At 50.6% G+C, this 24,030-nt stretch overlaps 1 protein-coding gene across 1 annotated transcript; it reads left to right on the top strand.

Annotated features, from left to right (window-relative positions):
* Positions 1-306: 306 nt before the first annotated feature.
* NFKBIA (NFKB inhibitor alpha) lies at positions 307-4,049 on the top strand. Its single transcript, XM_065840199.2, has 6 exons — positions 307-713; positions 1,042-1,150; positions 1,647-1,857; positions 2,346-2,434; positions 2,553-2,813; positions 3,312-4,049. The coding sequence occupies exons 1-6, from the start codon at positions 433-435 to the stop codon at positions 3,357-3,359; spliced, it is 999 nt and encodes a 332-aa protein (XP_065696271.1). The 5' UTR covers positions 307-432; the 3' UTR covers positions 3,360-4,049.
* The last annotated feature ends 19,981 nt before the right edge of the window (positions 4,050-24,030 follow it).

Raw genomic sequence — 24,030 nt, 5'->3', positions numbered from 1 at the left:
GTCCTGTGACCCTGCCCTGGCCAAGGACCCCGGCAGCATGCAACGGAACCCCGCGCCGGTGCGCACACCCGCTGCCCTGCCCGGGAAGGGGCATCGGGAGCCCCACAACCGGGCAGGGCAGGGAAAGCCCCCCGGAAAAGCCAGCAAGGGGCAGCCGCCCGGGGCGCAGCAGGGAAGTACCGACGGGGACGCCGGGGAGGTGAGTACTTCCCCCTTGACGTGGAAAAACGCCAAGTCCCCTCCCGGGCCGACCTCTTCCCCCCTGGGAGGGCCGGCGAAGGGGAGGGAAGGGGCCGGCCCGAGCTGATCCGCCCTCCCTGCCGCCGCCAGCGGCGCCGAGCAGGACCAGACCCGTCGGTCGGGCTTTGACTGGGTGGAAATTCCCGTCCTCGGCAGCTCCTCCCCCGCAGAAATCCCCTCGCCGGGGTGTATATGCGAAGCGCAGCCGCCGCCGCCGCTCACTCGCAGCACAGCCCAAGCTTCGCCGCCATGATCAGCGCCCGCCGCCCCGTAGAACCGCCGGTTATGGAGGGCTACGAGCAAGCGAAGAAAGAGCGTCAAGGCGGGTTCCCGCTCGACGATCGCCACGACAGCGGCTTGGACTCCATGAAGGAGGAGGAGTACCGGCAGCTGGTGAAGGAGCTGGAGGACATACGCCTGCAGCCCCGCGAGCCGCCCGCCTGGGCACAGCAGCTGACGGAGGACGGGGACACGTAAGTGGGGGTCGAGGGTTGGGGGACACGGGGGGTGCACAGCCCGGCGAGGACGGGACAGGATGTGCTGCTGGCGGGGAGGCGCCGGGCTGGGCCGCGGCGCGGAGGGGAGGGCGGAAAGTCCCTGGAGAGGCGCCAGCGAGAGGCGGCTCCGGGACGGCGGAAAGCCCCGGCCGCCGAAAGCCCCGGCTTGCGACACCCGCGCATGACCCTGTCCCGGGCCCGCCTCGGGCCCCTGCCCGCCGTGGGGATTTTGGGATTTTTGACGTAAGACTTAGGAGTTTCAACGTGGGTCGTTTAATATTCTTTTTTTTATTTTCTTCTGCAGTTTTCTCCACTTGGCAATTATTCACGAGGAAAAAGCCCTGAGCCTGGAGGTGATCCGGCAGGCAGCCGGGGACTCTGCTTTCCTGAACTTCCAGAACAACCTCAGCCAGGTACTTTCACCTCCACGGCCCCACATCTGGATCAGCCCCCGCCACCCCCACAAAAGCCCTCTGGGGAATTCCCCTCCCCCAGAAAATGTCCTTTTAATTTTTTTTTTTTTTAAATTGATGGATATTGAATCAAAGCCTCCATTCAGGAAAGTCCCCAGCTGGCTCCAGCCAGTGTTAGTACAATGCTTCCTCTCCCTGAGAGTGGCATTTAATGCCTGCATTTTTCAAATATGATGCAATGGGTTGCAGCCCTCTTTATTGGGATGTTAATGATACCCTTCATGTGGATTGGCTGTATCTGTATGCCCTAGGTTCAGCCCTTCCAGACTAAAGGGCAACTATACAATATGTTGGGAAGCATAAAGAACTGAACTTATGGGGTGCGTTTTTAAGTGGGGACACAAATCACCCAGCAGTTGAGGGGTCTGTTTGTCCAGGTGTTGCTGCCAAGTTTGTGGTGTAGCTTACAGGTCTGTGTGTTTTCTTTTGCCTGCAGACTCCTCTTCACCTGGCAGTGATCACCGATCAGCCTGAAATTGCTCAGCATCTTCTGAAGGCTGGATGCGACCTGGAAATCAGGGACTTCCGAGGAAATACCCCCCTGCACATTGCTTGCCAGCAGGGCTCCCTCAAGAGCGTCAGCGTCCTCACGCAGTACTGCCAGCCGCACCACCTCCTCGCTGTCCTGCAGGCCACCAACTACAATGGTACGGGCATGCTGCTGTACATCCACATGGGTGTGCTGTACTGAGGGTAGGGTGCGATGTCCCATACAGTGCAAAGATCTCTGGAGAGACAGAGAAGGATCATTATACCAATTTGAGAGTTGAGGAGGCAAAAGCACACAGCAGCGTCCAACTTTAAAATATCACTGTCTAGTAGACCTCTTCACTGTTGCTTATTGGCTCTCACCGTTTTGAATTTTGCATTTTTAGTGAGTACTTTTGCAGTGCTACTTTTTTTTTGGTTGCAATAAGTTGCAGTCATACACTGAAATTAAGCCTCTAAGAAATCTTTCCAAAAATCCAGCCCTGTTATTCTTACTGGAATCTGGAAAGCTCTTCTGGAAAACACCCTTTTGCCATGGGTGAATTGCAGACTTAGATATTGTCCTGTTCTATCGTCTTGACTTTAACTGAATGATAGGGCATGAGGTTAGACTTACTCAAATTTTCCGTCCGTTTGTGTTTTGCAGGACATACATGTCTCCATTTGGCATCCATTCAAGGATACCTGGCTATTGTTGAATACTTGCTGTCCTTGGGAGCAGATGTAAATGCTCAGGTATGTAATGTACACCGCAAATTTAACCGAGCAGGGCTGGGTAGTCTTAAAAATCAATGGGTCTGGCACCAACTCTGGCTCTCTTTAACATGCCAAACCTTGTGTTGTTTTTACACAGGAGCCATGCAATGGCAGAACAGCACTACATTTGGCTGTCGACCTGCAGAATTCTGACCTGGTGTCGCTTCTGGTGAAACATGGGGCAGACGTGAACAAAGTGACCTACCAGGGCTATTCCCCCTATCAGCTCACATGGGGAAGAGACAACTCCAGCATACAGGAACAGCTGAAGCAGCTGACCACAGCCGACCTGCAGATGTTGCCAGAAAGTGAAGATGAGGAAAGCAGTGAATCGGAGCCTGAATTCACGGAGGATGAAGTAAGTAGCTATTTGCACCTTTTCAAGAGAAGGGGAAAATCGTGCCCTTTGTATTTCTTTTTTTTGGTGGTGTTGCTCTGATGACATGCTCCAGTGACCTCCACCTGTATGACAAAGGGTATAAATAGCCCATAAAGTATGGCAACGCTATCAACCATCAGCAAGGTGGCAGTTGGGGCACGCATATAAATAGAATAAATTTAAGGATAAAATGTAAAAAATAACATGAGGGAACAGAGGTTAACTTCACGCAACATGGTCATCTGACACCTCTAGAACCTTGTGAGATAAAATTCAAGTTAATGGGTGGTTTTCTCCTTGCCAGCATTTGTTTTTCTAACGTTCTCACTGCTGTTAAATGGCAAATGTCACCATTTCAGTGTAGAAATTGTATACACTGCCAAAGTCAGGGCATGCAGAATTTGGCAGTTATCCCAGAGTGGATACGATACTCCCAGTAAGAGTTTTGCATTAACAGCCATTTGTTTTTTCTTGCAGCTTATATATGATGACTGCTGTATTGGAGGAAGACAGCTGGCATTTTAAAACAGAGCTTTCTGATAAAAGAAGTGACTGTGTACCATGTGTACAGAAAAAGGACGTTCTTCACTGGAAAAGAAAGACGCAATGTGGAGGGAAAAAACAGGAGGAAAATACTACACTGCCCTGCAAGGAGCATGTAATTGTAACAGGATGGTTCCAGATTCTGGCCTGTGTTTAAAAACTGGAGTGAGCTGTGTGTAACATCAGTAGAGATCTGCGATTGTTCACACCACCTGGTAAAGAGCCACATATCCAACTTTCTCAACCCAACGAAGATAACAGACAACACATCCAGCCCCTGAGTTGCAGAGAGCTATCTTGTGGCATTAAGTACCATAAGGAGCACGTGTCCTCTTGCAGCTGGGCAGGCTCACACCAGCACACCATCCTCTCAGAGACTGTGTGTTCACTTGTGTTGGGCTGGGGGGGCTGCCCGGCCTTGCTGATGAACTGCAGCTGCTCTCAATAGGCGTCCCAGGTGGAGGAGTCAAACCAAGGGACTGGTGACCTGGATGTTAGGAGCAAGTAGCAATGATGTTAACTGTGGGCATTGGAAACTCTGTGTTTCACACCATGTGTGTCATAATTGCTACACTTTTTAGCAATTGTATATTGTGTAAATACTGTATATTTTTTGTTTATAGTTATTTTGGTACATGTGAGATATGTATTTATTAAAAAAAGTCAAGATTACCTGGTCTGTGAAATAGTTCATTGCATGCCTTGTTGACCTGGGATACATGGGAATCCACCTGGTTTGCTTTTTAAGAAACATTTTACACCTAGCAGACCAATAGGGTCACAGGCTCAGGGTTTTGGGTGGTTCATCGCAGCAGTGGTAAGACATCGAAGCAGCTCGCAGCTCTCACCCCTTCCGCTGAAGCTAATTTTGGAAGCAGACGTAGGTGTCGTTTCCTGTGCCTCGTGTGGCAGGCAGGTCGGGGGGCTGGGGTTCCCCCTCTGTCACCCAAGCACCCAGCCAATAGAGGGGTTTTGAGGCTGGCTGTGACAGCACCCACCCACCCTCACAGCACCTTTTGTTTCAACTGCCAGCAGCTCTTACGTGGCGGGGGGTGCTGGAGGTTTGCAGTGGAGCCCCGCAACCACCCACCCTCTCAGTATCACCCGGCCCAGCTCCAGTTTGAACTTGGACACCTTTGGATTTTCCAAAGGGGATTTCCACGGGAAGAGGGAGTGCACGCCCAGGAACATGTGCTGCCGCCTTCCACTCCTGAAATTCAGGCACGGGGCCTCCCCTCCTCCCCACTGTGGGAGCTACAGCTCTTCTCATCCAATTTACAGTGGTGGAGGATGTGGTTTTAACCCACTTCTGTTATTCCTGTATGATTCTCTCCAGCATTCAGGCAGACAGAATCACTTTTCTCACATCCTCAACTGATTATCTGTTCGCAGCACGTCACAGTGCAGGACTGATTTTAGCCACAGATTTTAGCCTGCTATGTGACCAATGTAAAGGATGGGTTGCATGGAGGGTGGCTGTGCCCCATTCCTCCTGTGCCATAACCCCCTGGACAGGGATGGGATGCAGAAGAGCTGCTGATGCAGGACCGAGCTTTCCCAAGGGTGCTGGCCAGGGGACTTGTGTGCTGCTGGCACCTGGCCTGGCTAAGGCTGCTGGAGAAGGCCATGGCTCCAGGTTGCACAGGGACACCCATTCCCTTTTCCGCCCTGCTCTTCCCAAGGGGTTCCTGACACAACCACCTGCCCTAAGGAGGGCTCTGGTATGAGGAAGAGCACTGCAGCTGGCTGGGTGCCTCCTAATTTGCATGGGAGCCAAAGGCCATTGTGGAAAGGATTATATAAAATTGTCATCCTGAGTCATTTTTATTTCCCTTCCACTCTCATGGCATGAGCATAGCCCAGGCGTATGCACTGAAACTTCCTTCTGGCAGACAGGACCATGCCTGCATTGCAAACCTACAAAGTGTTCCAGGTGTGAGGCTGGGTGAGAATCTGCCAAACTCTTCTCAGGGCCTCACCCTGCACTCCAAATGGCCACTAAATTTGAGCTGGGGATGTGGACTGGGAGGAGGGGTATCCACTGCTGCTACAGGTTTTTCACCAGCAGGCAATCCTGCGTGACTTTCAGCCTTTCTTGACTAAACATGATGTTGCCACAGCTGGGCACAGAAAAGGCAATGTTCGTCTCACTGGCTACACTGTGGTTTCCCCCTTGCAAAACAGGAGCTAGAAATACTGTCAAGGCCCTTTGGAGGCATTCACCAACTATACATATCAGAGTTCTGGAAGTACCTGGGTATGGCTGGACCTGGTATGCAAATATTTAAATAGATACCATCTGAATGCAAATACTTTTTATTCGAAGGCCAGAGAGAGGGAGGAAAGTGCAGTTATCAGTAGTACTGTGTTGGCCAAGTAGTTTCGGAGGCAGCCGTACGTTCTCTGCTGCCCATTGCAACATTTAGACAAACAGTATCTTAGCAAGGTGCTGCTATAATATTGCAAGAATTCTTTAATGACTGAAGAAATTAAGCAAATGCTTTAGTGTACAAGGAAGTTTTGCAGCTAAACAAATTATTGCCCAGGTACCTCAGGCTGGTTATGCTACTGTTTGCCTCCACCAGTCATGCAAAACTAACCAAGTATCGTACTTGGGGGAACCACAGGCAAAGCAAGTAGGACAGAGATTAATGTGAGAATCTGTGTTTGTTAGAAAAATAGGTTGGGGCATGCTATGCATTTGTGCATTGCAAATGTGGGGCTATTCATGGCAGAACTTTGCCTGTTAACTTGATGATACAAGATTGCCCACTTCAGGTCACCCCTCCCACACTGCTAGTTTCAAATACGTGCTCTGAACTGCTTCATGTCCACCCCTTTTGGTGATACCCTGCCTTCATGCTACCCTCTTGACACTCTGGCGGATATGTGGCATGGCCTCATTTGCAGGACTCTGAGAAAGAACTCCTCACGCATCTATTCTGCCAGCATCACTTTTTCCTTTGCCACAGCTACTATTAGCGGAGCATGCCAGCCTGTTCTTGCTTGTCCATGTCCTTGCCTCAGCTCCTGTCAATGCTTCCCTGTGCTGGCCCAGGGTTCAAAATTCTCTCCCAGCATCTTTGTCACCTGCCCTGGGTGGCTCAGCAAGCTTCAAGAGCAGCCATGCTGCTGCAGATCAAGGTCCTGTGAAGTTTAGTTTTAGTTTCCTGACTCTCACCCTCTCTCCATTAGCCTACTTCCTTTACTCAGCTCCTGCCACACCTGTGTCCTCTGGTCTCACTGCCCTTGGCTCCCATGTTCACATCTACCTGTCCTTTTCTCCCTCCCAGGGTGAGCACCTTTCCGCAGGTCCCCGTTCCCTCCTCTCCTGCAAAACCAGCTCACCATTAACTCATTCCCTCATCATGACACTGCACAGCATGAGGCTGCATTTTTGTTTCCAGCCTTTCCCTGCTGCACATTCTTGTAAATCTCTTCGATAATCCTGCAGGGATATTCCCATACTTCCTTATATTGCACACAAAGAGCTGAACTCCCCATTTCCTCCCACACCCTCCTCTCTCCCTGCTCTTCTTCCTTTCAGCTCACTCAGCATCAGCCCTGGACTTCTCAATAACCTTATGATGGCAATAGGTAAAATGCAGGCTGTCAGGGTGGCAAAGGGGGAGAGCAGAACCCATGGCCAGTAAATTGGGAACCCTTCTCTTCCATTCACTGCAGCTTTGAAAAGTGTTAAAAAGCAAGGGCAAAGGCAACCCCGCACCTAGGGACATGCACGGGGAGACTGCACCCTCCCACTGGCTCTGATGCCAGCCTGACCTTTGCAGTCCTGAGCAAAAACCTTTCACCGCCCTCCCCGCCTGCTCGCTCTGCTGATATCAGGTCATGGTGTAGCATGCTCCTTTCACGCAATTTGCGCTGTGCAGTCTGTTTGGTGCGTAAGTGTGGGTGTCTCAGCTCCCTCAGCAGGGACAGGCAACCCCAAGAGCTGCCTGCCCACTCCCCTGCTGACAGGATTGAACATCATGAAGGGCCACAGTCCTAAATTGCAGGAGTCTTGCTGTCCTCCTCTTCATCCTTCAGCCTTTTGATGTTGGGAAGGTGTTCCCTATTGACTACTTAGCATTTTACGCACCAAGAGCTCTAGGGCCAGACAGAAGGCAATAGTGTTTACCAGCCCTGTGCCCTGCACCCAGCTGGTGGACACGTCTACCTGCCTCAGCAGGACTTGCACCAGAATGCAGGGAGGCCACCAGAACACTTAATCTATCCCTGAAAATGGCAGCCCCATTGCTACTGGATTTGCTCCACAGGTTTAGTTCAGATTTGGATGAGCAAGATGGTTGAGTAAGGAAAGGAAGAGCTGGAACCAGCAACAAAACCTGAGGAAAGAGTGATCTCTGAGGAGAAGTATAATTTGGGATTTGTTTTAATGGAAAAACTTCAATGGTAATGGACTCCGGGCCAGGCAGGGGCCCAGCACATACCACTTTTCTGCAGAAGCTGAGCTGTGAAAATCAGTAAGCATCTGGTTGTTCCTAGGATGAATGGAGTGCAGGGATGGCAGGGAGGACCCTCTCCCTGGAAGAAAGCCGGCTCTTGATTCAGGGGGATGGAGGAAGGGCTTTTCCAGCATTGCTGTGCTTCCAGCACCAGCAGGGCAGGAACCCAAGTGATGAAGGGACGGGAAAGTCCTGTGTTCTCCTGTCAGCCAGGACGGCGCCCGCTATGGGACGGCCGCTGCACAGCCTGTCCCTGTCTCCAGCAAATGCTTATCACAGCTCTGGCACCTCTCGCCTCCCCATCCCTTCAGACAGCTCTCTGCAGAGTTAACATCAGGGTCAAAACACTCCCTTTAAATGCCAATACATTTATCAGGCCTTAACGTAAGAAGCTGAAGTCCAGGGGGGTTGAAGCAGAAACACCTGCCAGCAGCCTGGAAGTTCAACTCCCCTCCCTCCCTCCCTTTGCTCCAGCACTCAGATTTTCCCAGGACTGTCTCCTTGTCCAATTTTGTAAACAGGACTTTCCAGTCCCCTTTGGAAAAGAGCTGGGGCTTTCCCCACTCAATTCTTTCTGCAGTTTTACCCCTTTACAGCAGCCACAGGCCACAGCACCAGCCTCCATCATTGTCTCTCCAGCAGCGGGAGTGCAGACTCCTGCCAGCCCACCGCCAGCCCCAGGGGCTTCCCTGCTCCAGAGGAACAGGCCTGCATCCATTTAATTTAAATCCTTTTCCCATTCCCAGTTTTCGCTAATTCAGATTAATTTTCCTGTGCATCTTTTAAGGAAAACTCTTCAGGCAGCTTGAGCTGAATGCAAAATACAAGCAGATGTGTGAAAAGTGCTGCAAGGAAGAGCCTTAAAATGCAAATATCTTTAACACACGTACACCCTGTAAAGGGCACATGGCTACAATTACGGTGCAACACTTTACTCAGTTAATTATTACCCCTGGATTTCAGTAGCTTGGAGGAGGGAGTTTCCCAAGGCCCTACCAAAGATCTCTGTGAGAGCTGCTGCTCCACTTCAGCAACGCTCCCTGTTTGCACTGGGGAGTGCCCAGGAACCGAGTGGGATGCAGCCTCCCCAGAGGAGCACTGATCCGTGTTAAACAAGAGCCTGTGGTGTTCGCTCATGCGGCGCAGGAGGACCCATGCAGCATTTTTCCTCTCTGCGTGGGAAAAGGAGCCACCATGCCTCGGCCTTGCGTGTGTGCTGAGCTGAAAAGGACTAAGAGTCAGTAAGGACAGCTGCCTGGCTTGTGCAGCATGCACAATGAAACCACCCTCTTCCTTTGTTTTTTTCTAAGTGGATGGGTTTCCATTCCAGCATGCGTTAAGGCTGATGTTTCTGGATTTCAGCTAAAAACTCAAACCTGATCCCTAGCAGCAGCTTCTCTGAGATGTCTTGCCCCAGCAAACAAACAAGCCCTCCCCCAGGCTGCATGCAGCCTCCTTTCCCTGGCTGTGCCCAGCATGGCTCGGGGAAAACCCTGCCGAGGAAGGGGACTCACACCACCCACATGCCCCCCAGCACACTGGACCTCCAAACACCCTATGAAATTGCCTGAGCTGTAGTAAAACGTCCCACATTGTCTGTCAATCCATCTGTCCCAGACCTCTCCATGCTCCTGTCCTTGCTGCCCTGACCCCCACAGCAGCAGCCTGAAACCCGTGGTGCCGGACTCCCCACCACGGTGAGGGAAAGCTCGCAGGTTGCCGTGTCGCCTGCCTTGACAATCACTCTCGTAGGACAGAGCTCAAACCTCTGGAAGCTGAAATAATTGGGTGGAAATGGCATTAGCCAGCAGCGGTGTGAGAGGTTGGCAGGCTTCTCCCATGGTCAGCCGTGTTTAAACATACTATCAAACAGCATAAGGACATGTTCAACAATGGTGAAATAGCTAGCAGGCAGAGGGGAAAGTGGCAGCAGTGCCACTGGGATGCAAAAGTAGGCGAGACACCACCAGCAGCAGACATGGGTCCAGCAGGTCCCCCAGATCCACTGGTGAGGTTGTCGCATCCCCTTCGGAACACAGTGGTAGCACTTTTCAAAGAAATGCTTAAGCCTTCCTCATGGCATCCTCCCCTCTGGTTCTGTCCCAGAGGAAGGGAGGTGAGCAGGTCCAGGAAAGGCCAGGACTTCCGGCCAGGGTTGCCTTCTGCCCCTGGGTGACGGCAGCAAAGCCAGTTTCCCTTCTCCATGCAGCTGAGTCCCAAGGTGATACAATCACCCACTTCCCTCTGCATGCCGCTGCTGTATCTGAGGGACCTGTGGAGTAAGGAACTGATAACTCTTCATTTCCTTTTTCTGGGCAAAGTGGGAAAGGGAAACCACACAGGTTACTTGGCAGCTGGCTTCCTTCCATGAGTACCTCATGCACACTGTGGCATGACCAAGCCTCACTAGGCAGGGTGCCCTGGGAAGACTCTTCCTAAAAACAGCTGTGCTGGGAGGCAGAAGACAAGCAGACCCAGCTGCATCCATGCATTGCACAAAATTAGAGAAGAGCATCTCAGTAGAGCACATGGCAGCTCTGTGCTACAAGCAGGGACACAGACATTTCTCACAAAGGCTGGTGTTTGCAGAAGGTGTGAGCCTAGCCATGCTGCAGCATCCTGGGAATGAATGCAAATCTATCCAACTTTTCTGCTTTGAATTTAAGAACAAGTGGAATAATTCAAAAGAGACGACTTTTCCATTTTGCAAAGGAAATGTTCTGCTCTGCTTTGTTTCAGTTGGAAATAAGACATTGTTTAAAAAAATAGGATGACTAAGATCATATTGAGAAGTTCTCAACTGAAACAAATTACTTCTGTAGACTCAGAAAACAAGAATTTATTTCATTTTTTTTCTTACTCTTTGGAAACTTCAGGTGTTTGTTTTCTCACTCACCTGATTTTTTTTTTTCTCCTAAGCTTTTACTGTTGCAACATAGTGGAATTTCCTCTCCCACTCTTCTCCTGAGTCATGTGAACCAGGCATACCTCTGACCTGGGGTTTACCATGTCGACGACTCTGAAAAGCCAACCCCCGAATTTTCATCCATTTGCCACTTATATAATAGCTACTGAACTTCTCATGCTTGTGTAGGGCCAAGTCTTCAGTTAGCTCTACAGCAAGCAGTCTTCCATCAGGTCTGCTTGGCTGCCTGTCTCTGTCACAGCACCAACCCCCCTCACAGACATACATCCTATTCTCTCTACCCATTAATAACATCAGCCAATAACTCAGCTCATGGGAAGTGATATTTTCAAAATTGCTCCTGAGGTAATGCTTGTGCTGAAAGTTTTAGAGCTGCAAATCAATCCATGGCAAGCATTTGGCTTCTGGCAGGTAAACCGATGCTGATTCTGACACCTACTAGTGTCCTGCTGCCGGACATTGTGCCCATGACTTAGAACATGTCTGGAGACTGATTCAACCCAAGGCATGAAGCCAATGCACATGACCCAGGGAGTGTTAGGTATTTCCCACACAGATGCTTTCATTCAGCAATAAAGCAAACGCAGCTTAGTGTATCCTCTTCCTGGAGGCAAGTCTCTTGCGTTGTAAGCACGTTCGTCATGAAACGCCGCCGCATATGGCTTCTCAACATCACCTTAAGAAAGATAACTCTGCAGCTATTCCGCTTCACTGAGTTTACAGCTGGGCCCTTGAATGCTGTCAATAGAAATTGCATATTCCTTGTAAGTGCAGAATAAAGACACCACCATGTAGCCTTGCTAATCATTTTGTTTAATAACACATGAAATATCATCTTCATCACCAGCCCCCAGAGCATCTGAGTCCTGTCTCAGAGGACAGCAAGGACATAATCTGGGAGCAGGCTCCCTTCAGGCAGTGGCAAGCTCCCGACCCGAGCTGGGGTGTGCAGATGAAGATGCTGCTGCACAGGGTGCTGGTACAGCACAAGTGATCCTATCCTTCGGTGTCCCTTCCCCTATGTTCACCCACTGACACTGCAGGGAGACCAAGAGCGTCTGCCCCAGATTGGGACTGACCCTGACCCAGTACAGAGGTGAAGAAGGATGCAGCATTGCTGGGCCCCATCACAAAGGGGGATTTTGAGGGTGAACTAAAAGGCAAGTATGTCCTAATGACAGGTCAGACTCCTTTATCACATTTCATCACCCCTTAGCCCAAAGAGCAGTGCTGTGACACACACAAGACTGTTGCTGTTTGCTCCTGGTGGCAACTTGGTCCCCATCCAGGGCAGGCCACAGGGCACAAGTGCTCCTGACATCAGAGCCCATGGTTGGAGCAGGAAGTGTCCACCTCCCTGCAGCACTCCAAGCCATAGCCCATTAGCTGTTGGAGACCTGCTTCAGCAAACCACAGGAGGAAGTTGAAGACAAGACGTGTGAGATCAGTGAAGTGTGCAGAGCACAGTCCCAGTTAACCTCATCAGTCTGCCACCGGCATATGGAAATTCAGAGTTCAGGGGCATAACTTACCAACAGTGGATGTAAACAGTCATGACAACCAGAAGCACGCAAGCTTCAAAACAAGAGCAAGCACTGCAAATGTCACTCTTCAAAGGGTTAAAGCAGAGAAGCACCATGTACCGTCAACCCCCACTGAAGCCAGCAAGAGCTCTTCAGAAAGGAAAGTGCAAGCTGGTGCAGAGTGACTGAGCTACTGAGCTGCTTTGCATGGGATTTCATTCTACCTTTTTTTTTTTTTTCCAAAGCAGTGGTGAGAAAAAGAAACAGTGATGGTAAATGCAAATATCTGCAAGGCATCAAGGCCTCAGCAGGGAGGCCTCAGCTCTGCAATCCTTGAGCACAGCGATAAGGGGGCTACATGGTTGTGATTTATGATTGACACCGATCTTGCTGCAATGACAGACTGATCTCCAGGATGGGAAGCAAAACCATTTATCCCATCAACATCAGTTTGGGAGTTTTTTGGCTCCTACTCAGATGTGATCAAAACATGTACTGAAGATCTGCTCTTAAAAGTGAGAGCTTGACACGCACAGCTGTCTTTGACATTACAAGAAATGTAGAATAAAGAGGAAATTATTTGAACTGTGTACATATGGCATGAGCTGCATCAAGCTGCAGATAGGATGATTCTTCTCAGATGTAGTGTGGCAGCTACATCAGTGTCTCCCTCCCTCGTACTGCTGACAGCTAAATCATTTCTTGCACAGCTGTAATCATGCACCTAATGAACTTGCTCCTGCATAAACCTGGACTATCTCGTTTTCGCTAACTGGCAACCTGTTGGGCCCTCTGTCCCTGCACAGCACCTCACAGATCTCACATGCAATGTCAGATTTGCTGCTGGCATAGTTTTAAGAGTCCCCAGGAGGGGCCTCCATGAGAGCTGTGTCCTTCCAGCATCTGCCAACCGGGGCTGCAGATGTCCTGGGAGGAAATCTCACTGCGAGAAGCCAGGACAGAACAGGCTGATCAATACCAAAGGAATGAGGCAGAGCGCAGGAAATGTTTTTGCTAGCAAACAGCCAGCAATTTAAATCAGGAATTGCAATAACATCAGTGAGCCTGACCGAATGTAGTATTAGCCTCTCAAAATACTTGTAGTACGAATGCTGTAAGCCCCCAGTGGGGAAACTGAGGTACAGATAGTTGGTGATTTAAGCTGCAGTATAGGAGGGCTCAACCTTAACAGAACCTAGAACAAAGAGGAAAACATCTCTCCTTAAAAGTACCTTCTGGAAACAACAGTGGCACAGGCTGGCAAAGACTGAAGCTGGCTCCATCTCTGCTGATCACCATGTGTGTGACCGGGGCAAAGCCACTGCCACCCTGTGCAGCTCTGCTGCTTCTCACCCGGGCAGGTGACACATACACCTTAGGGCACTGCAAACCAGCAAACACAAAATGCTACTGTAGGACATGGAGTCAGAGCCCACACCAGGCTTGTGGCCTGCAGAGTCCCTGCCTCGGCTTTGGGCTGTAACTCCCTAGGGCAGGGACTACTTTTAAATAGGTGTTTGTGGAGCTGCCTGGAGAATATGTGCTACCGGTCCCCTCCTCTGTGGAGCCACCAGGAACACAAACTGGTAAAACCAGCACCTACAGTGTTAAAGCAGTTGGTGCTGCCAGCTGTGAATATACCCACTTTGATGTTTGCTGGCACAGCCAAGATTTGGGCTGTCACCTGTGCAGCCAGCCTTCCTCTGTGCTTTAGGCTCTACTAAATTAGCAGACTTTCATCCATGTGGCAGAATGCAAACCCGCCTCTCTCTCCCTCCCTTCCTTCGATATGGAAGGCATAGACACATCTCTCTCTCTCTGCTGCTTGAGGCTAACAGCTTCTTTTGTCTGACCCCAGCGCTGGCTGGCCAGGGTCATTAAGAGAGAGGAGAAGGGAGCGCAGAGGCGCCAAGGAGTCGCTGGACACCCACGGCCAGTGTGGGGGATGCTTGGAAGCTTCAGGGGCAGCCCACAGCCAGAGTGGGGGTGCAGAGAAGTTTCTGAAATGCCTACAGTCAGATCTGATCAGGCTATATAAAATGGGATTCTCGTCGAGGCTCCACCCTTTTTGTGTGGACGTCTTGGAGCATGAGCCAGATGCTGCAGCTGAGAGCCCTCCCGGGACAGGGATGCCGTTTGCCTCATCTCCACGTGTAGGTGAGTGCTTACTCCATGCTCCAATATAAGCACGTGTATTTTCTTTAATTCCTCACAGGATCACGAGTGCTTACTTCGTGCTTCAATCGAAGCACATGTATTTACTCCGTGCTTCAATAGAAGCACATGTATTTTCTTTAATAATCCCTTGCCAGATTCAGGCAAGTGTATACTTTTCCCGGACTCAGGGACGGCTCTGGCATTGTTTTTGGTGAAGCCACGTGTATGTACACTGTGGATCTCTAGTGGTATTAGTTGCTGCACCTTTAATAATTACCTCAGCTGATATTTGAACCTGTATTCAAGTCACTTTGGAGAGTTAAAACCCCATCTTCCACTGGTCAATCTGCTGTACTTTTTTTTTACTGAATAAAAGTTTGTTTTGGACCCTGTTGTCCCCTAACTAACTTTCGGGGTGCCTCTGTGACAGTAACGTGAAAGGCTGTGGAGTCCAGTAACCAGAGCTACGTGGAAATTCAGGAGGATTTCTTGCTGGGCGAGAGCCCTGCTGTGCCGTCGGGTTTCACCTTTGCTCAGCCCTGCTGGCACAGGCACTCTATGCAAATACTGATCTCTTAAGCTTTCACATACAGGACTTTCAAAGGTTCACGCTCTTCAGAAAAAAAAAAAAAATTACAGGATCAGATTTTCCTATGGCCCCTCAAGTCATTTTGTTAATCACTGGGACGATTCTCATAGGTCTTTCAACATTGAGAAATTCCACTTAATCACAGCCCGCCCTGCTACCATGTTCTCAGCATCAGATGGAGAAAGAAATGAGGCAGCGAGGACCTTAGTCACAGTAATGCTGCTTTAAGGCTGAACTGGGGAATGGGATGTGAATCATCTTTGTCTTTTCTTTCTTATAAGGGAAACGGAGATGATTGCTGCTCTGAGAGTAAAATGTATAAAGCAGTGACAGATCTTCCTGTTTCCTCCCCATCTCGGGTCCCTGCTGTGTGCTTCTCCCCTGCACTTAACTGTAGCTACTGAAAAAGTCTGTCTCTCTTTCAGGCTACTCCTTGGACATTTGTTTACCACATCTCCGCAAGTGCAGAGCCACACAGAGCAGTTTTCCAGGACCAGCTGGCAGAGTGAATTGCAGGATATTTTCCAAACAAGCCAGTTCCTCCTGACAAACGACTTTTCTGTGCGTACAGGAAGGCCTCAGCGTGGCAATGATAGCCATGGCATCACCTCACTCTTACAAGCCTGCCTGCTTGCCAGGGTCCTCTGAGCAGGTCTGGTGCCCAGGACAGGGAGCAAGGAGCTGCCTATGTGAGCAAAGGCGAACGCCAAGGCTGGCCAGCATGGCAGGGAGAAGGTGGTAAATCGGGATCAGAGGTCATGGCAGAGCTGTGCTTTTTAAAGTCCTCTCCATGGCCTCTGTGGCCTCTCCTTTCGTCCCCCTGATCTGAGATGCCAAGGAAGGAGCACACCCTGGGGCAGGGGCTTTGCAGACTGTCCCTTTCCCGCAGCAGGGTAACTGAGGGAGACTTGCTCTGAGGCACTGCAACACTGGGCAGCAGAAACCCTCTCTGCATAGCAGGGGGGAAACAGCTGGAATGTTTTGCCCCCTCTATCTTCTACTGGAAAATGCATGACCACAATTCCCCGTGGGTGCAGCAGAGAAATAGATATCTTGCAAGAAGAATCCAGCATGTTTTATCTAGATGTACTTTGAGCAGGGCTTAGGTAACACCCCTCTGAAGAGCCGGGAGCTGAACTCCACACTAGTACTCCCTCCACCGCTTCAGCCTGCTCCTGCCTGACTAAACGCTAAGATCTTCTGGGGCAGGCAGCCCAGCACGTCAGCCGTGGCTCCCTGCCAAAGCATCCGGGAGCTGCAGCCCTGGCCTCTGCAGCCCAGCATGCTGCAGGGTCTACCTCTACAAGCTGCCCAAAAGGGCTGGATCTGAGTGGCAGGCTTGGGTTCTGTGGCAAGGAAAAGCATGCAACTCATTGCAAGCAAGCTGGGTCATGGTTTGCTGGAAAACAAAACCAAACAAACAAAGAAAACAACAACAAAACCGACAGTGCATTGCTATGGAGAAACCCCAGCAAGCTGCTTCAGTAGGCAGGGGTTGCCCTATTTCTGTTCGGGGTTTCCTGGCCTGAAATAAAGGCACATGCACTGAGAGAAGCTGTGTGCGTGTGGTAAGCTCAGCGGGTTGCACACATGGGATGTCCAGCACACAAGGGGATCTACGCCGCACAGCCAGGGTACTTCAGTGGCACTTGTGCAATTGAGAGTCCAGGATTTCCCAACACTCAGGTGACTGGTCACAGCTGCTGCTTTGCCGAGGTTGCTCCATGTCAGCCAGCCAAAGTCCTCAGCTTCAGCACAGACAAAATTTCCAAGTGAAAAGTGAGCATATCCAGGGAGGCTTCAGATAACTGGGTAACTGGTCTGTGCTCAGCAGATGTCCTCCAGGGAAAAGGTCAGAGGAATTCTCCTCTGCAGATCGCTTGCCAAGGCTGGGGCTGTGCACTGCCCTGTTGGCCCCTTCTGCATGCCCACGCACACGTGCCGGCAGGCTGTCAGCATTCCTGGCTGATCTGAGCCGTGGCTTGGACAGAAACGTGCCACCAATTCCGCAGCCAGGGCTGCACGTGGAGTAGCTTGTCATTCATTTTGGCACAGCTTGCTTTTCTGTTGCCACAGGTCTGCAGCCATCCAAACCCAGATGGCCTGTAAAGCTGGGAATCTCCAGCCACATAGTAATGCCAGTGCTTGGAGACAGGCAGCCACCCAGGTTGCAGAGCTACCTGCAAGGAGACACAGCTTCCAGGGTTTGCTTCTGCTGTTTCTATCCCAATGCTCCTCCTCTTCCTTCCAGCCCACTGGAGCTGCCAGCTGTGACCAGTTCTGGCTTCTGACAGCCAGCACTGTGGCCACTAGAGCTCCTGTGCAAAGTAGGTTTCTCAGCTCACTGAACTCTGGGTTTTTATTTTATTTTCTTTTATTTTCTTTAAATTTATTTTTTATTAGATTTAGCAGCTTGAAGGGAATAAACCAGGCCATTTCTAGAAGCTTTGCTAAAGGATCTGGCAGTAGCTATTGGCTAACATAGACAACTTTGCAGGAAGGTGGTGCCAGAATTTACATGAGCAGGGAAGCCCCCAGCAGTTGATTTTGCAACAACATCCTCAGCATCCAGGACATCGTGACAGCTTCCAAGGTCATTCTTCCCTGTCGGTCCCAGCACGTCTCTCTGGCAGGCGCTGCAGTAGCTGCACGCGCTTGCTGAGCACTTGCGCAACGTGAGAATCAAAGCTGTGCTTGTGGCAATCTGAGCTCATGTTTTCTTATACTGCAAAACAGAGGCCTCGTCCTCAGAGATGAACAAACCCGTAAATTGTGCTGGGGATGATCAGCCTTGGGTGCATGCGGAGCCACCAAGGGAGCTGCTCACATTACTTGCCACACTGCAATTAATTAATATTTGCTAGCCGAGCTATTTTGAGCTGTGTCAGGGACACTGGGTTACATGAAGAAAACAGCTCGTTGAGCAACAGGCTGAGTATGACACTTAAGAAGGCCGCTGCAATCCCCAGCCCAGAGGTCTTTCCAGTCTGGTGTGTTGTCTCCAGTCATGAGCAATGGTGGAAACGCTGGGGTATAACCTTGCCATCTCTTGAGCTCCCAAGCAACTAGTAGTGCAGATCTGTGCAGGGAGGTGCTTCTGCCCATAGCAGTGACTGTCTTAACTACCCAGCAGCAGGAGAATTAAGAACAGCATAATTCAATCCCAGCTGGAGCTGATGCTGCAGCGCCTACAGAAGTGTAATCTCAAGTGCCACAGAAGTACAGCAGCTATTTAATCCCAGCTTCAGGAAAAACTATTTGTTCTCCAGTAGCATAGTGGAAATCAGCACTTGGGCATGGAGCCCAGAAGAGATTTAAGACCCTAAATCAGGATGCTGGTAGTCTGTGAAAGCCTGTATCCCAGCCCACTATCTGGCCCTCCTGGCCAAGCATCCTAATCTCACATTCTGCTCCCGACCCTACACCACTGCCCTGAACCCCTGGCATTTGGAAGGACAGGAAAATGCATGTCCCCTCTTCTCACTCTCGTGCCCAGGGGCTGGGGCTTCTGTTCTGTGGAGATGTGCCTGGCTGCCCTTGGGCTGAGGGACAAGAAACCCATTTCTCCGGTGGGTGCCCTAAGTACAAGTTTATTATGTTCACCTGGGAGACTGGTATGTCTGGAATATTTCAGGAGAGAAACAGGAAGGCTGCGAAAGGGCTGTGGTGTTCACACCAGGCCCTAGGAAACAGCCAGCCCCAGCTGAGTCAAGAGTCTGGGTGTTAAGAAAGGCAGATCTTCAGGCAGAACATGTATTCAGTGTTTCCAGATGACTATCAGCTCTGTTTAGCACGGGTCTGGTTTGTTGTTTTCAGCCCCTCATGCAGAAGTGCAACACCAGGACAGGGCTTGCTTCAGCCCCAACTTTGCTCATAGAAGAGCTGATGACTCTGGTGTGCCTGGCCACTGCAGTACCGACATCATGGCTGGCAGAGAGGATTGCATGGAGAGAACTAGCAAGGGTAGCTTAACTGAGCTTCAATTAACCTGTATCATTTTGCCCAAAGCAAACACAGGGAACCGCACTCTAATTACCCCACCAGCCATCTGAGGGGGAGCGACCTCCAGTGGGAGGGGTAAGTGAGAGCAAGGAGACTGAAAATCTCTTCCAGAGCTGGGTCAAGAGAAAGAAAAGTCATTGTGGCCTGATGCATGCAGGAAACCCCTCCTAAAAATACACCAAATTACCAGGGTGAGCAGCAGCAGCAGCATCCCTGCCTAGCAGCAGGCAAAGAGGCTTTTGCTGGGCCCAGAGGAATGGACAGATGAAGTTTGTACACTTTCTGTATAGAAAGACAGAGGCTTATCATGGGAATGAGCAGGAAAAGCCAGTAGGGTGGCCTGGGAGCACAGAGCAGAACAGACGTAGGAGAGGGCCCTCCTCAAGGGAGCAGCCAAGGTCAGGAGGACTCCAGGGAAGTGGATCTGAACACACATGGGGTTGCCATGAGAAACTGCCACTTGCACAACCAAATGCATGCCCTATTGAAATGGAGAAACAGAGAAAATCAAAAGAGTCTGTTGGATCTCAGTGCTTCACTGTGGCAACTGGCAGCATCAGTCTCCAAATCCTGCAGCCCCCCAGGCCACTGTGCATCAGGGAGGAGGGGGAATGAGCAGCATGGCTGTCCTGGCACGTAGGCGTTGCCTCTGCTCATCTATGAGGCCTCACCTTGAAAGCAGGCCTGGCACCAGGTAGATGGGCACCGAACTCTGGGGCTGTCCATCAGGCAGGAGAGCCAGAGCCCTTCTCAGGCCCCAGTGGAGGGGGAGGCTGAGGTGGGACGCTGGAAAGGATGCCAGCTGCTCGATGGAAATGCAATCAGTTAAACTCGCTGCTCTCACCTTGGGAAATTCCAGGTTCCTTCCACAAAGGAAATGTTCCTTTTGCAAACTTGTTTTGGTGGGGTTCCTGCCTACACCCAGGCTGTATAAACAAAACCAGTGTTGAAAGTAAAAGTATCTGTACTGTGCTGTATGCAGGAGTCCCTTCGCTTCTTGTGTTAATCATGTGAGAGCTACCCTCCGTCACCTCAGTAACATACTCAGTTAAATCTGATCTGTTTGAACATCTGCGATGTGAGTGGCACGTGCCATCACACGTGCAGGTCCCCTGAGAGATGTCTGACATTTCCCAGATCACCTGCTGACAGATAGGTGTCTTGGTGACTCAGCTCTCGTGATCTGCTGCCGCTCATCAAGGAGGGTTTCGCCACTTCCAGTCTAATGAGCTAAGCCGGTGAGGTACGTGTTTGAGATCATCTTTCTTCTCTGCTTCATGGATGCTTTATGTCACAGCTGAGCTGTTGATGCCAGAGAGCTCCAGGGTGGATATGCCTTGAAGTCATTGTAACTGGTGATGTGCTGCACTAAGCACAGGCACTGCAGAAGAGCTGTGAAAGGAAAGATCCAAACCCTGAAGTGGGAGAGGATACCACTTTGGAGAAGCAAAAAGCAGATGCCACTGTGGAATTAATTGCCTTGGGGCAGCCATACAAACCCTAGTTTGGATGGTAACCATAGGACATTACCTGCAACATCTGCAAGAACCCAGGAAAACCTCTCAGTGAGGGCCAGGGTTGAGGGCAGAAGGAAACTTGCAGAAACTCTGAATGATGTGGAAGGCAACTGTCAGGCAACCAAAGCAGATCAGAGCAAAGAAATACAGATGAAAACATTGCCTGAAATCGTTAACCTTAAAGCAAAATTACCCCTGGATCAAGCCATTGCAATTTCTAGCTGGATGTACTGGATTTCAGTGCAAATGGGTGTGCCAGACAGATGCTTATTTTTTAGTGTTTTTGCTCAGAAAGTGGAGTGTTTCCTGTGGTAACTTGCAAAGAAGAATTCCTGTTGTTTGGTTTGGAAGGCAGATGCTTTTCCATGCCCCCCAGGGAGAGTCCCTGACGGGACATGCTGGGGAGAAGGCAGGGCTTTCTGGTGGGCTCAGGAGCAGCTAAGGGGATCATCTTTCTGTCCTCACACTCTTAGTTTCCCTTAGAGGTGCCTGGCTGCTGCAGGAGCAGAGGTCAATGCTGCTGTCACAGCTCCCGTGGAAGGCTGCAGCGATGGAGCTGTGCCAGCACTGCTGCTGAGCCACCCATTTGGCCTGGACTGTGCTTTTCCGGGGAATCACCCTGTCACGGAGGCACCCCGAGGCTAATTTAAGGCACAACAGGGTCCAAAACAACTTTTATTAAACCGGTGAGAAACAGGGTTTTAGCACTCCAAAAGCGACTTAAATATAGGTTCGGGTATCAGTTGAGGAAAATTATTAAGGGGCAGCAACTAATACAACAGGCGGTCCACAGAGTGCATGCACGTGGCTTCACCCAAAACAATGCCGGAACCACCCCCGAGTCCCAGAGGAGTACACACTTGCCTGAACACGGTGCGGGATTATTCCTAAAGAGATACAGGTAAAGCGTACGCTTGCGATTCCGTGAGGGTTAATTTATAATACACTCGCAATTCTGCGAGGGTTAATTTACTTACACGTGCGAATGTGCACAGAATACTACACGTGCTTATGTGGAAGCATGGGAGGAAAATACACTCGCGATTGTGCGAGGATAAATTTATAATACACTCGCAATTGTGCGAGGAAATAAAGTTACACTCGCGACTGTGCGAGGAAATAATTTAAAGTACGTGTGCAAATGTGCATGGAATAAAGTTATACTCGCGATTGTGTGAGGAAATAATTTAAAGTACACGTGCAAATGTGCACGGAATATAAATACACTCGCGATTGTGCGAGGAAATAATTTTATACGTGCTTGTATTAAGCACGGGAAGTTACATGTGCATATGTGCACGGAAAGGATAAATATACTCGCAATCCTGTGAGAAGTTTTACTCACACACGTGGCGCAAGGCAAGCGGAGTCTCCATCCCAGGGAGGGGGGCTCTCGGCGGCAGCATCTTCCTCATGCTCCGAGAGACCCGCGACAATGGGCAGAGTCTCGACGAGAGAGTCCCGTTTTTATACTGGCTGATCAGACCTGACTGTAGGCATTCTAGAAGCTTCTCTGCACCCCCACACCATGTGTGGGGTGCCCCTGAAGCCTCCAAACATCCCCCACACTGGTCACAGGTGCCCAGCGGCTCACTGGCGCCTCGGCACTCCCTTCTCCTAATGGTCCTGGCCAGGGTGCTCTGGGCCAAACAAAAGAAGCTGTCAGCCTCAAGTAGCAGAGAGAGGGAGATGTACTGAAGGAGGCAGGGGGGAGAGAGGGGGGTTTGCATTCTGCCACACACCCCAACCAAAGCAAACACAGCACACACCTGACAGGTCGTATTAAAGCGTTTCTCACTTCTCTCACGCAGGCAGGCAGCGTCCACTGCCACTCTCGGGTCCAAGCTGGGACCAAGGTGCCCAGCTGGGGTGGGGATGCTCCCATGACTCACCACACCAAGGTGTCCCTGGGCAGGTGGGCGGAAAATCCCACACAGCACCACAAGTTATGCCATTTTCTGGTTAATACCAAGTTCCCTAGGGTTCTTCTTACCTACTTTCATAGTGATTTCAGTGGAAAACACTGTCAGGGCCTGATTTCCACTGAGTGTACAGTCAGAGGGACACATTTTCCTTCCCTTTCTTTTTTCTGTAATTTGTTGTTTGGTTGTCTTTTTTTTTTTTTTTTTTCCTTTCCCTGATTGTTTGCACGTGGCAACAGCTGCTTTAGGAGGAAAGCATTGCTCTGGTCTCAGCATCCACGGCTTCAGCTTACTCAGCTTCTCCTCACGGGGATTTCTAGAGGAAGGTAATCAGCATTGTGGCTAAACCAGCTTCCCTTCAGCAGCCAGTAAATAGCCCCTGACCTCCAGAAGAAGAGCAAATGCACTTCAAGTATTTCACACAGTCCATGGTAATGCCTGGTCCCCATCCTGCTGATAGCAGAGGGAGAAGAACCAAGGTTTGTGGTCCAATGTATTCATAGCTTCTAATTCTCCAGACCCCGTTGCTGACTGATTAGGCTTGAGGGATTTGAAGGGATTTTCCTCTTCGTGAAAAATATATTTCTACTAAATTTAAAAACTCAGTGCTGCTTGCACAGCATCTCCTCCACTTGCATGCCAAGTCTGTTTTCTCTTGCTCCTTATCTGCTTAAAATCAGGAACACTCTGGCCAAAAAATGTTAGAAAGTTTGCATTTTTTAAAACCTGCCTGTGGTTGGAGGCACTATCCTCTTGACAAAATGGTTGGGGATAAAAGGAGGATCCCTCCCTCCTCCTCATACCAGAAGGGTCTCCCCTGGAGGTGAGTCTGCAGAGACTGTCACGAATGGAGCAGCACGCAATGCTCACCCTGCCTGGGACGCTCGCACTCTCTCTCCTCTGTGTGCTCAGAGGACACTGTGGGGTTGGGTAATGACAAACCCACTGCATTTTAGGAAGAAGAAAAGACGAAGGAAACTGTGCAAGACAGGGGTTTCCCAGACTGTGACATTCTCTTCATACATGGTACTTTTGAATGGAGGAGAAGTCTGGGAACAGGGAAACCAGGAGGGGGGTTTTCTCCTTGCTGAGCCAGTAACTCAGGTGCCAGTGGAAACTGTGGCAGTTCCCCCACCCCAGGCAGCCCACGACAGACACCTGCCAGGCCCATGCAAAGCAGCCAGGACACTGTACGCTGGGACTTGCACAAAAAGCGCACAAGTGACCTCCTGCCTCATTTACTTGCGGAGCTGCTGACACCACAAAACGCTGCTGGCAGGGCTGGGGCTGAGGCGTGACCCACGAGCTCCATCCGCACCCGCGCCCTGCCAGCCTGCAGCTTCTCCCCCGCAGCCAGCATCGCATCCCCCCGTCCTTCCCAGCATCTCCTGTCCCACCCTGCCGCAGGGCAGCTGGGATCCGTGGGTGTCCTCCCAAACCAGGTGCCTGGGTGGGGGGGCAGGGGACAGCGTGTCACACTCTGTGGCACAGAGGGGAGTGTGGGGTGGGGTACGTACATGCCTGGGCACAGATAAGCTGCACTGTCACCAC

The sequence above is a fragment of the Patagioenas fasciata genome, chromosome 5 (genome assembly GCF_037038585.1).
Source record: "Patagioenas fasciata isolate bPatFas1 chromosome 5, bPatFas1.hap1, whole genome shotgun sequence".
Taxonomy (NCBI): domain Eukaryota; kingdom Metazoa; phylum Chordata; class Aves; order Columbiformes; family Columbidae; genus Patagioenas; species Patagioenas fasciata.
Note: the sequence above shows the minus strand (reverse complement) of the source record. Positions and strands in the feature narration are given on the sequence as shown.

Excerpts from the sequence above, each read along its gene's own strand:
- NFKBIA (XM_065840199.2), top strand. The coding sequence starts at position 433 with ATGCGAAGCGCAGCCGCCGCCGCCGCTCACTCGCAGCACAGCCCAAGC. Across the intron at positions 1,151-1,646 it reads TCCAGAACAACCTCAGCCAG|ACTCCTCTTCACCTGGCAGT; the intron begins GTACTTTCACCT and ends TTTTGCCTGCAG. Across the intron at positions 2,435-2,552 it reads GAGCAGATGTAAATGCTCAG|GAGCCATGCAATGGCAGAAC; the intron begins GTATGTAATGTA and ends GTTTTTACACAG.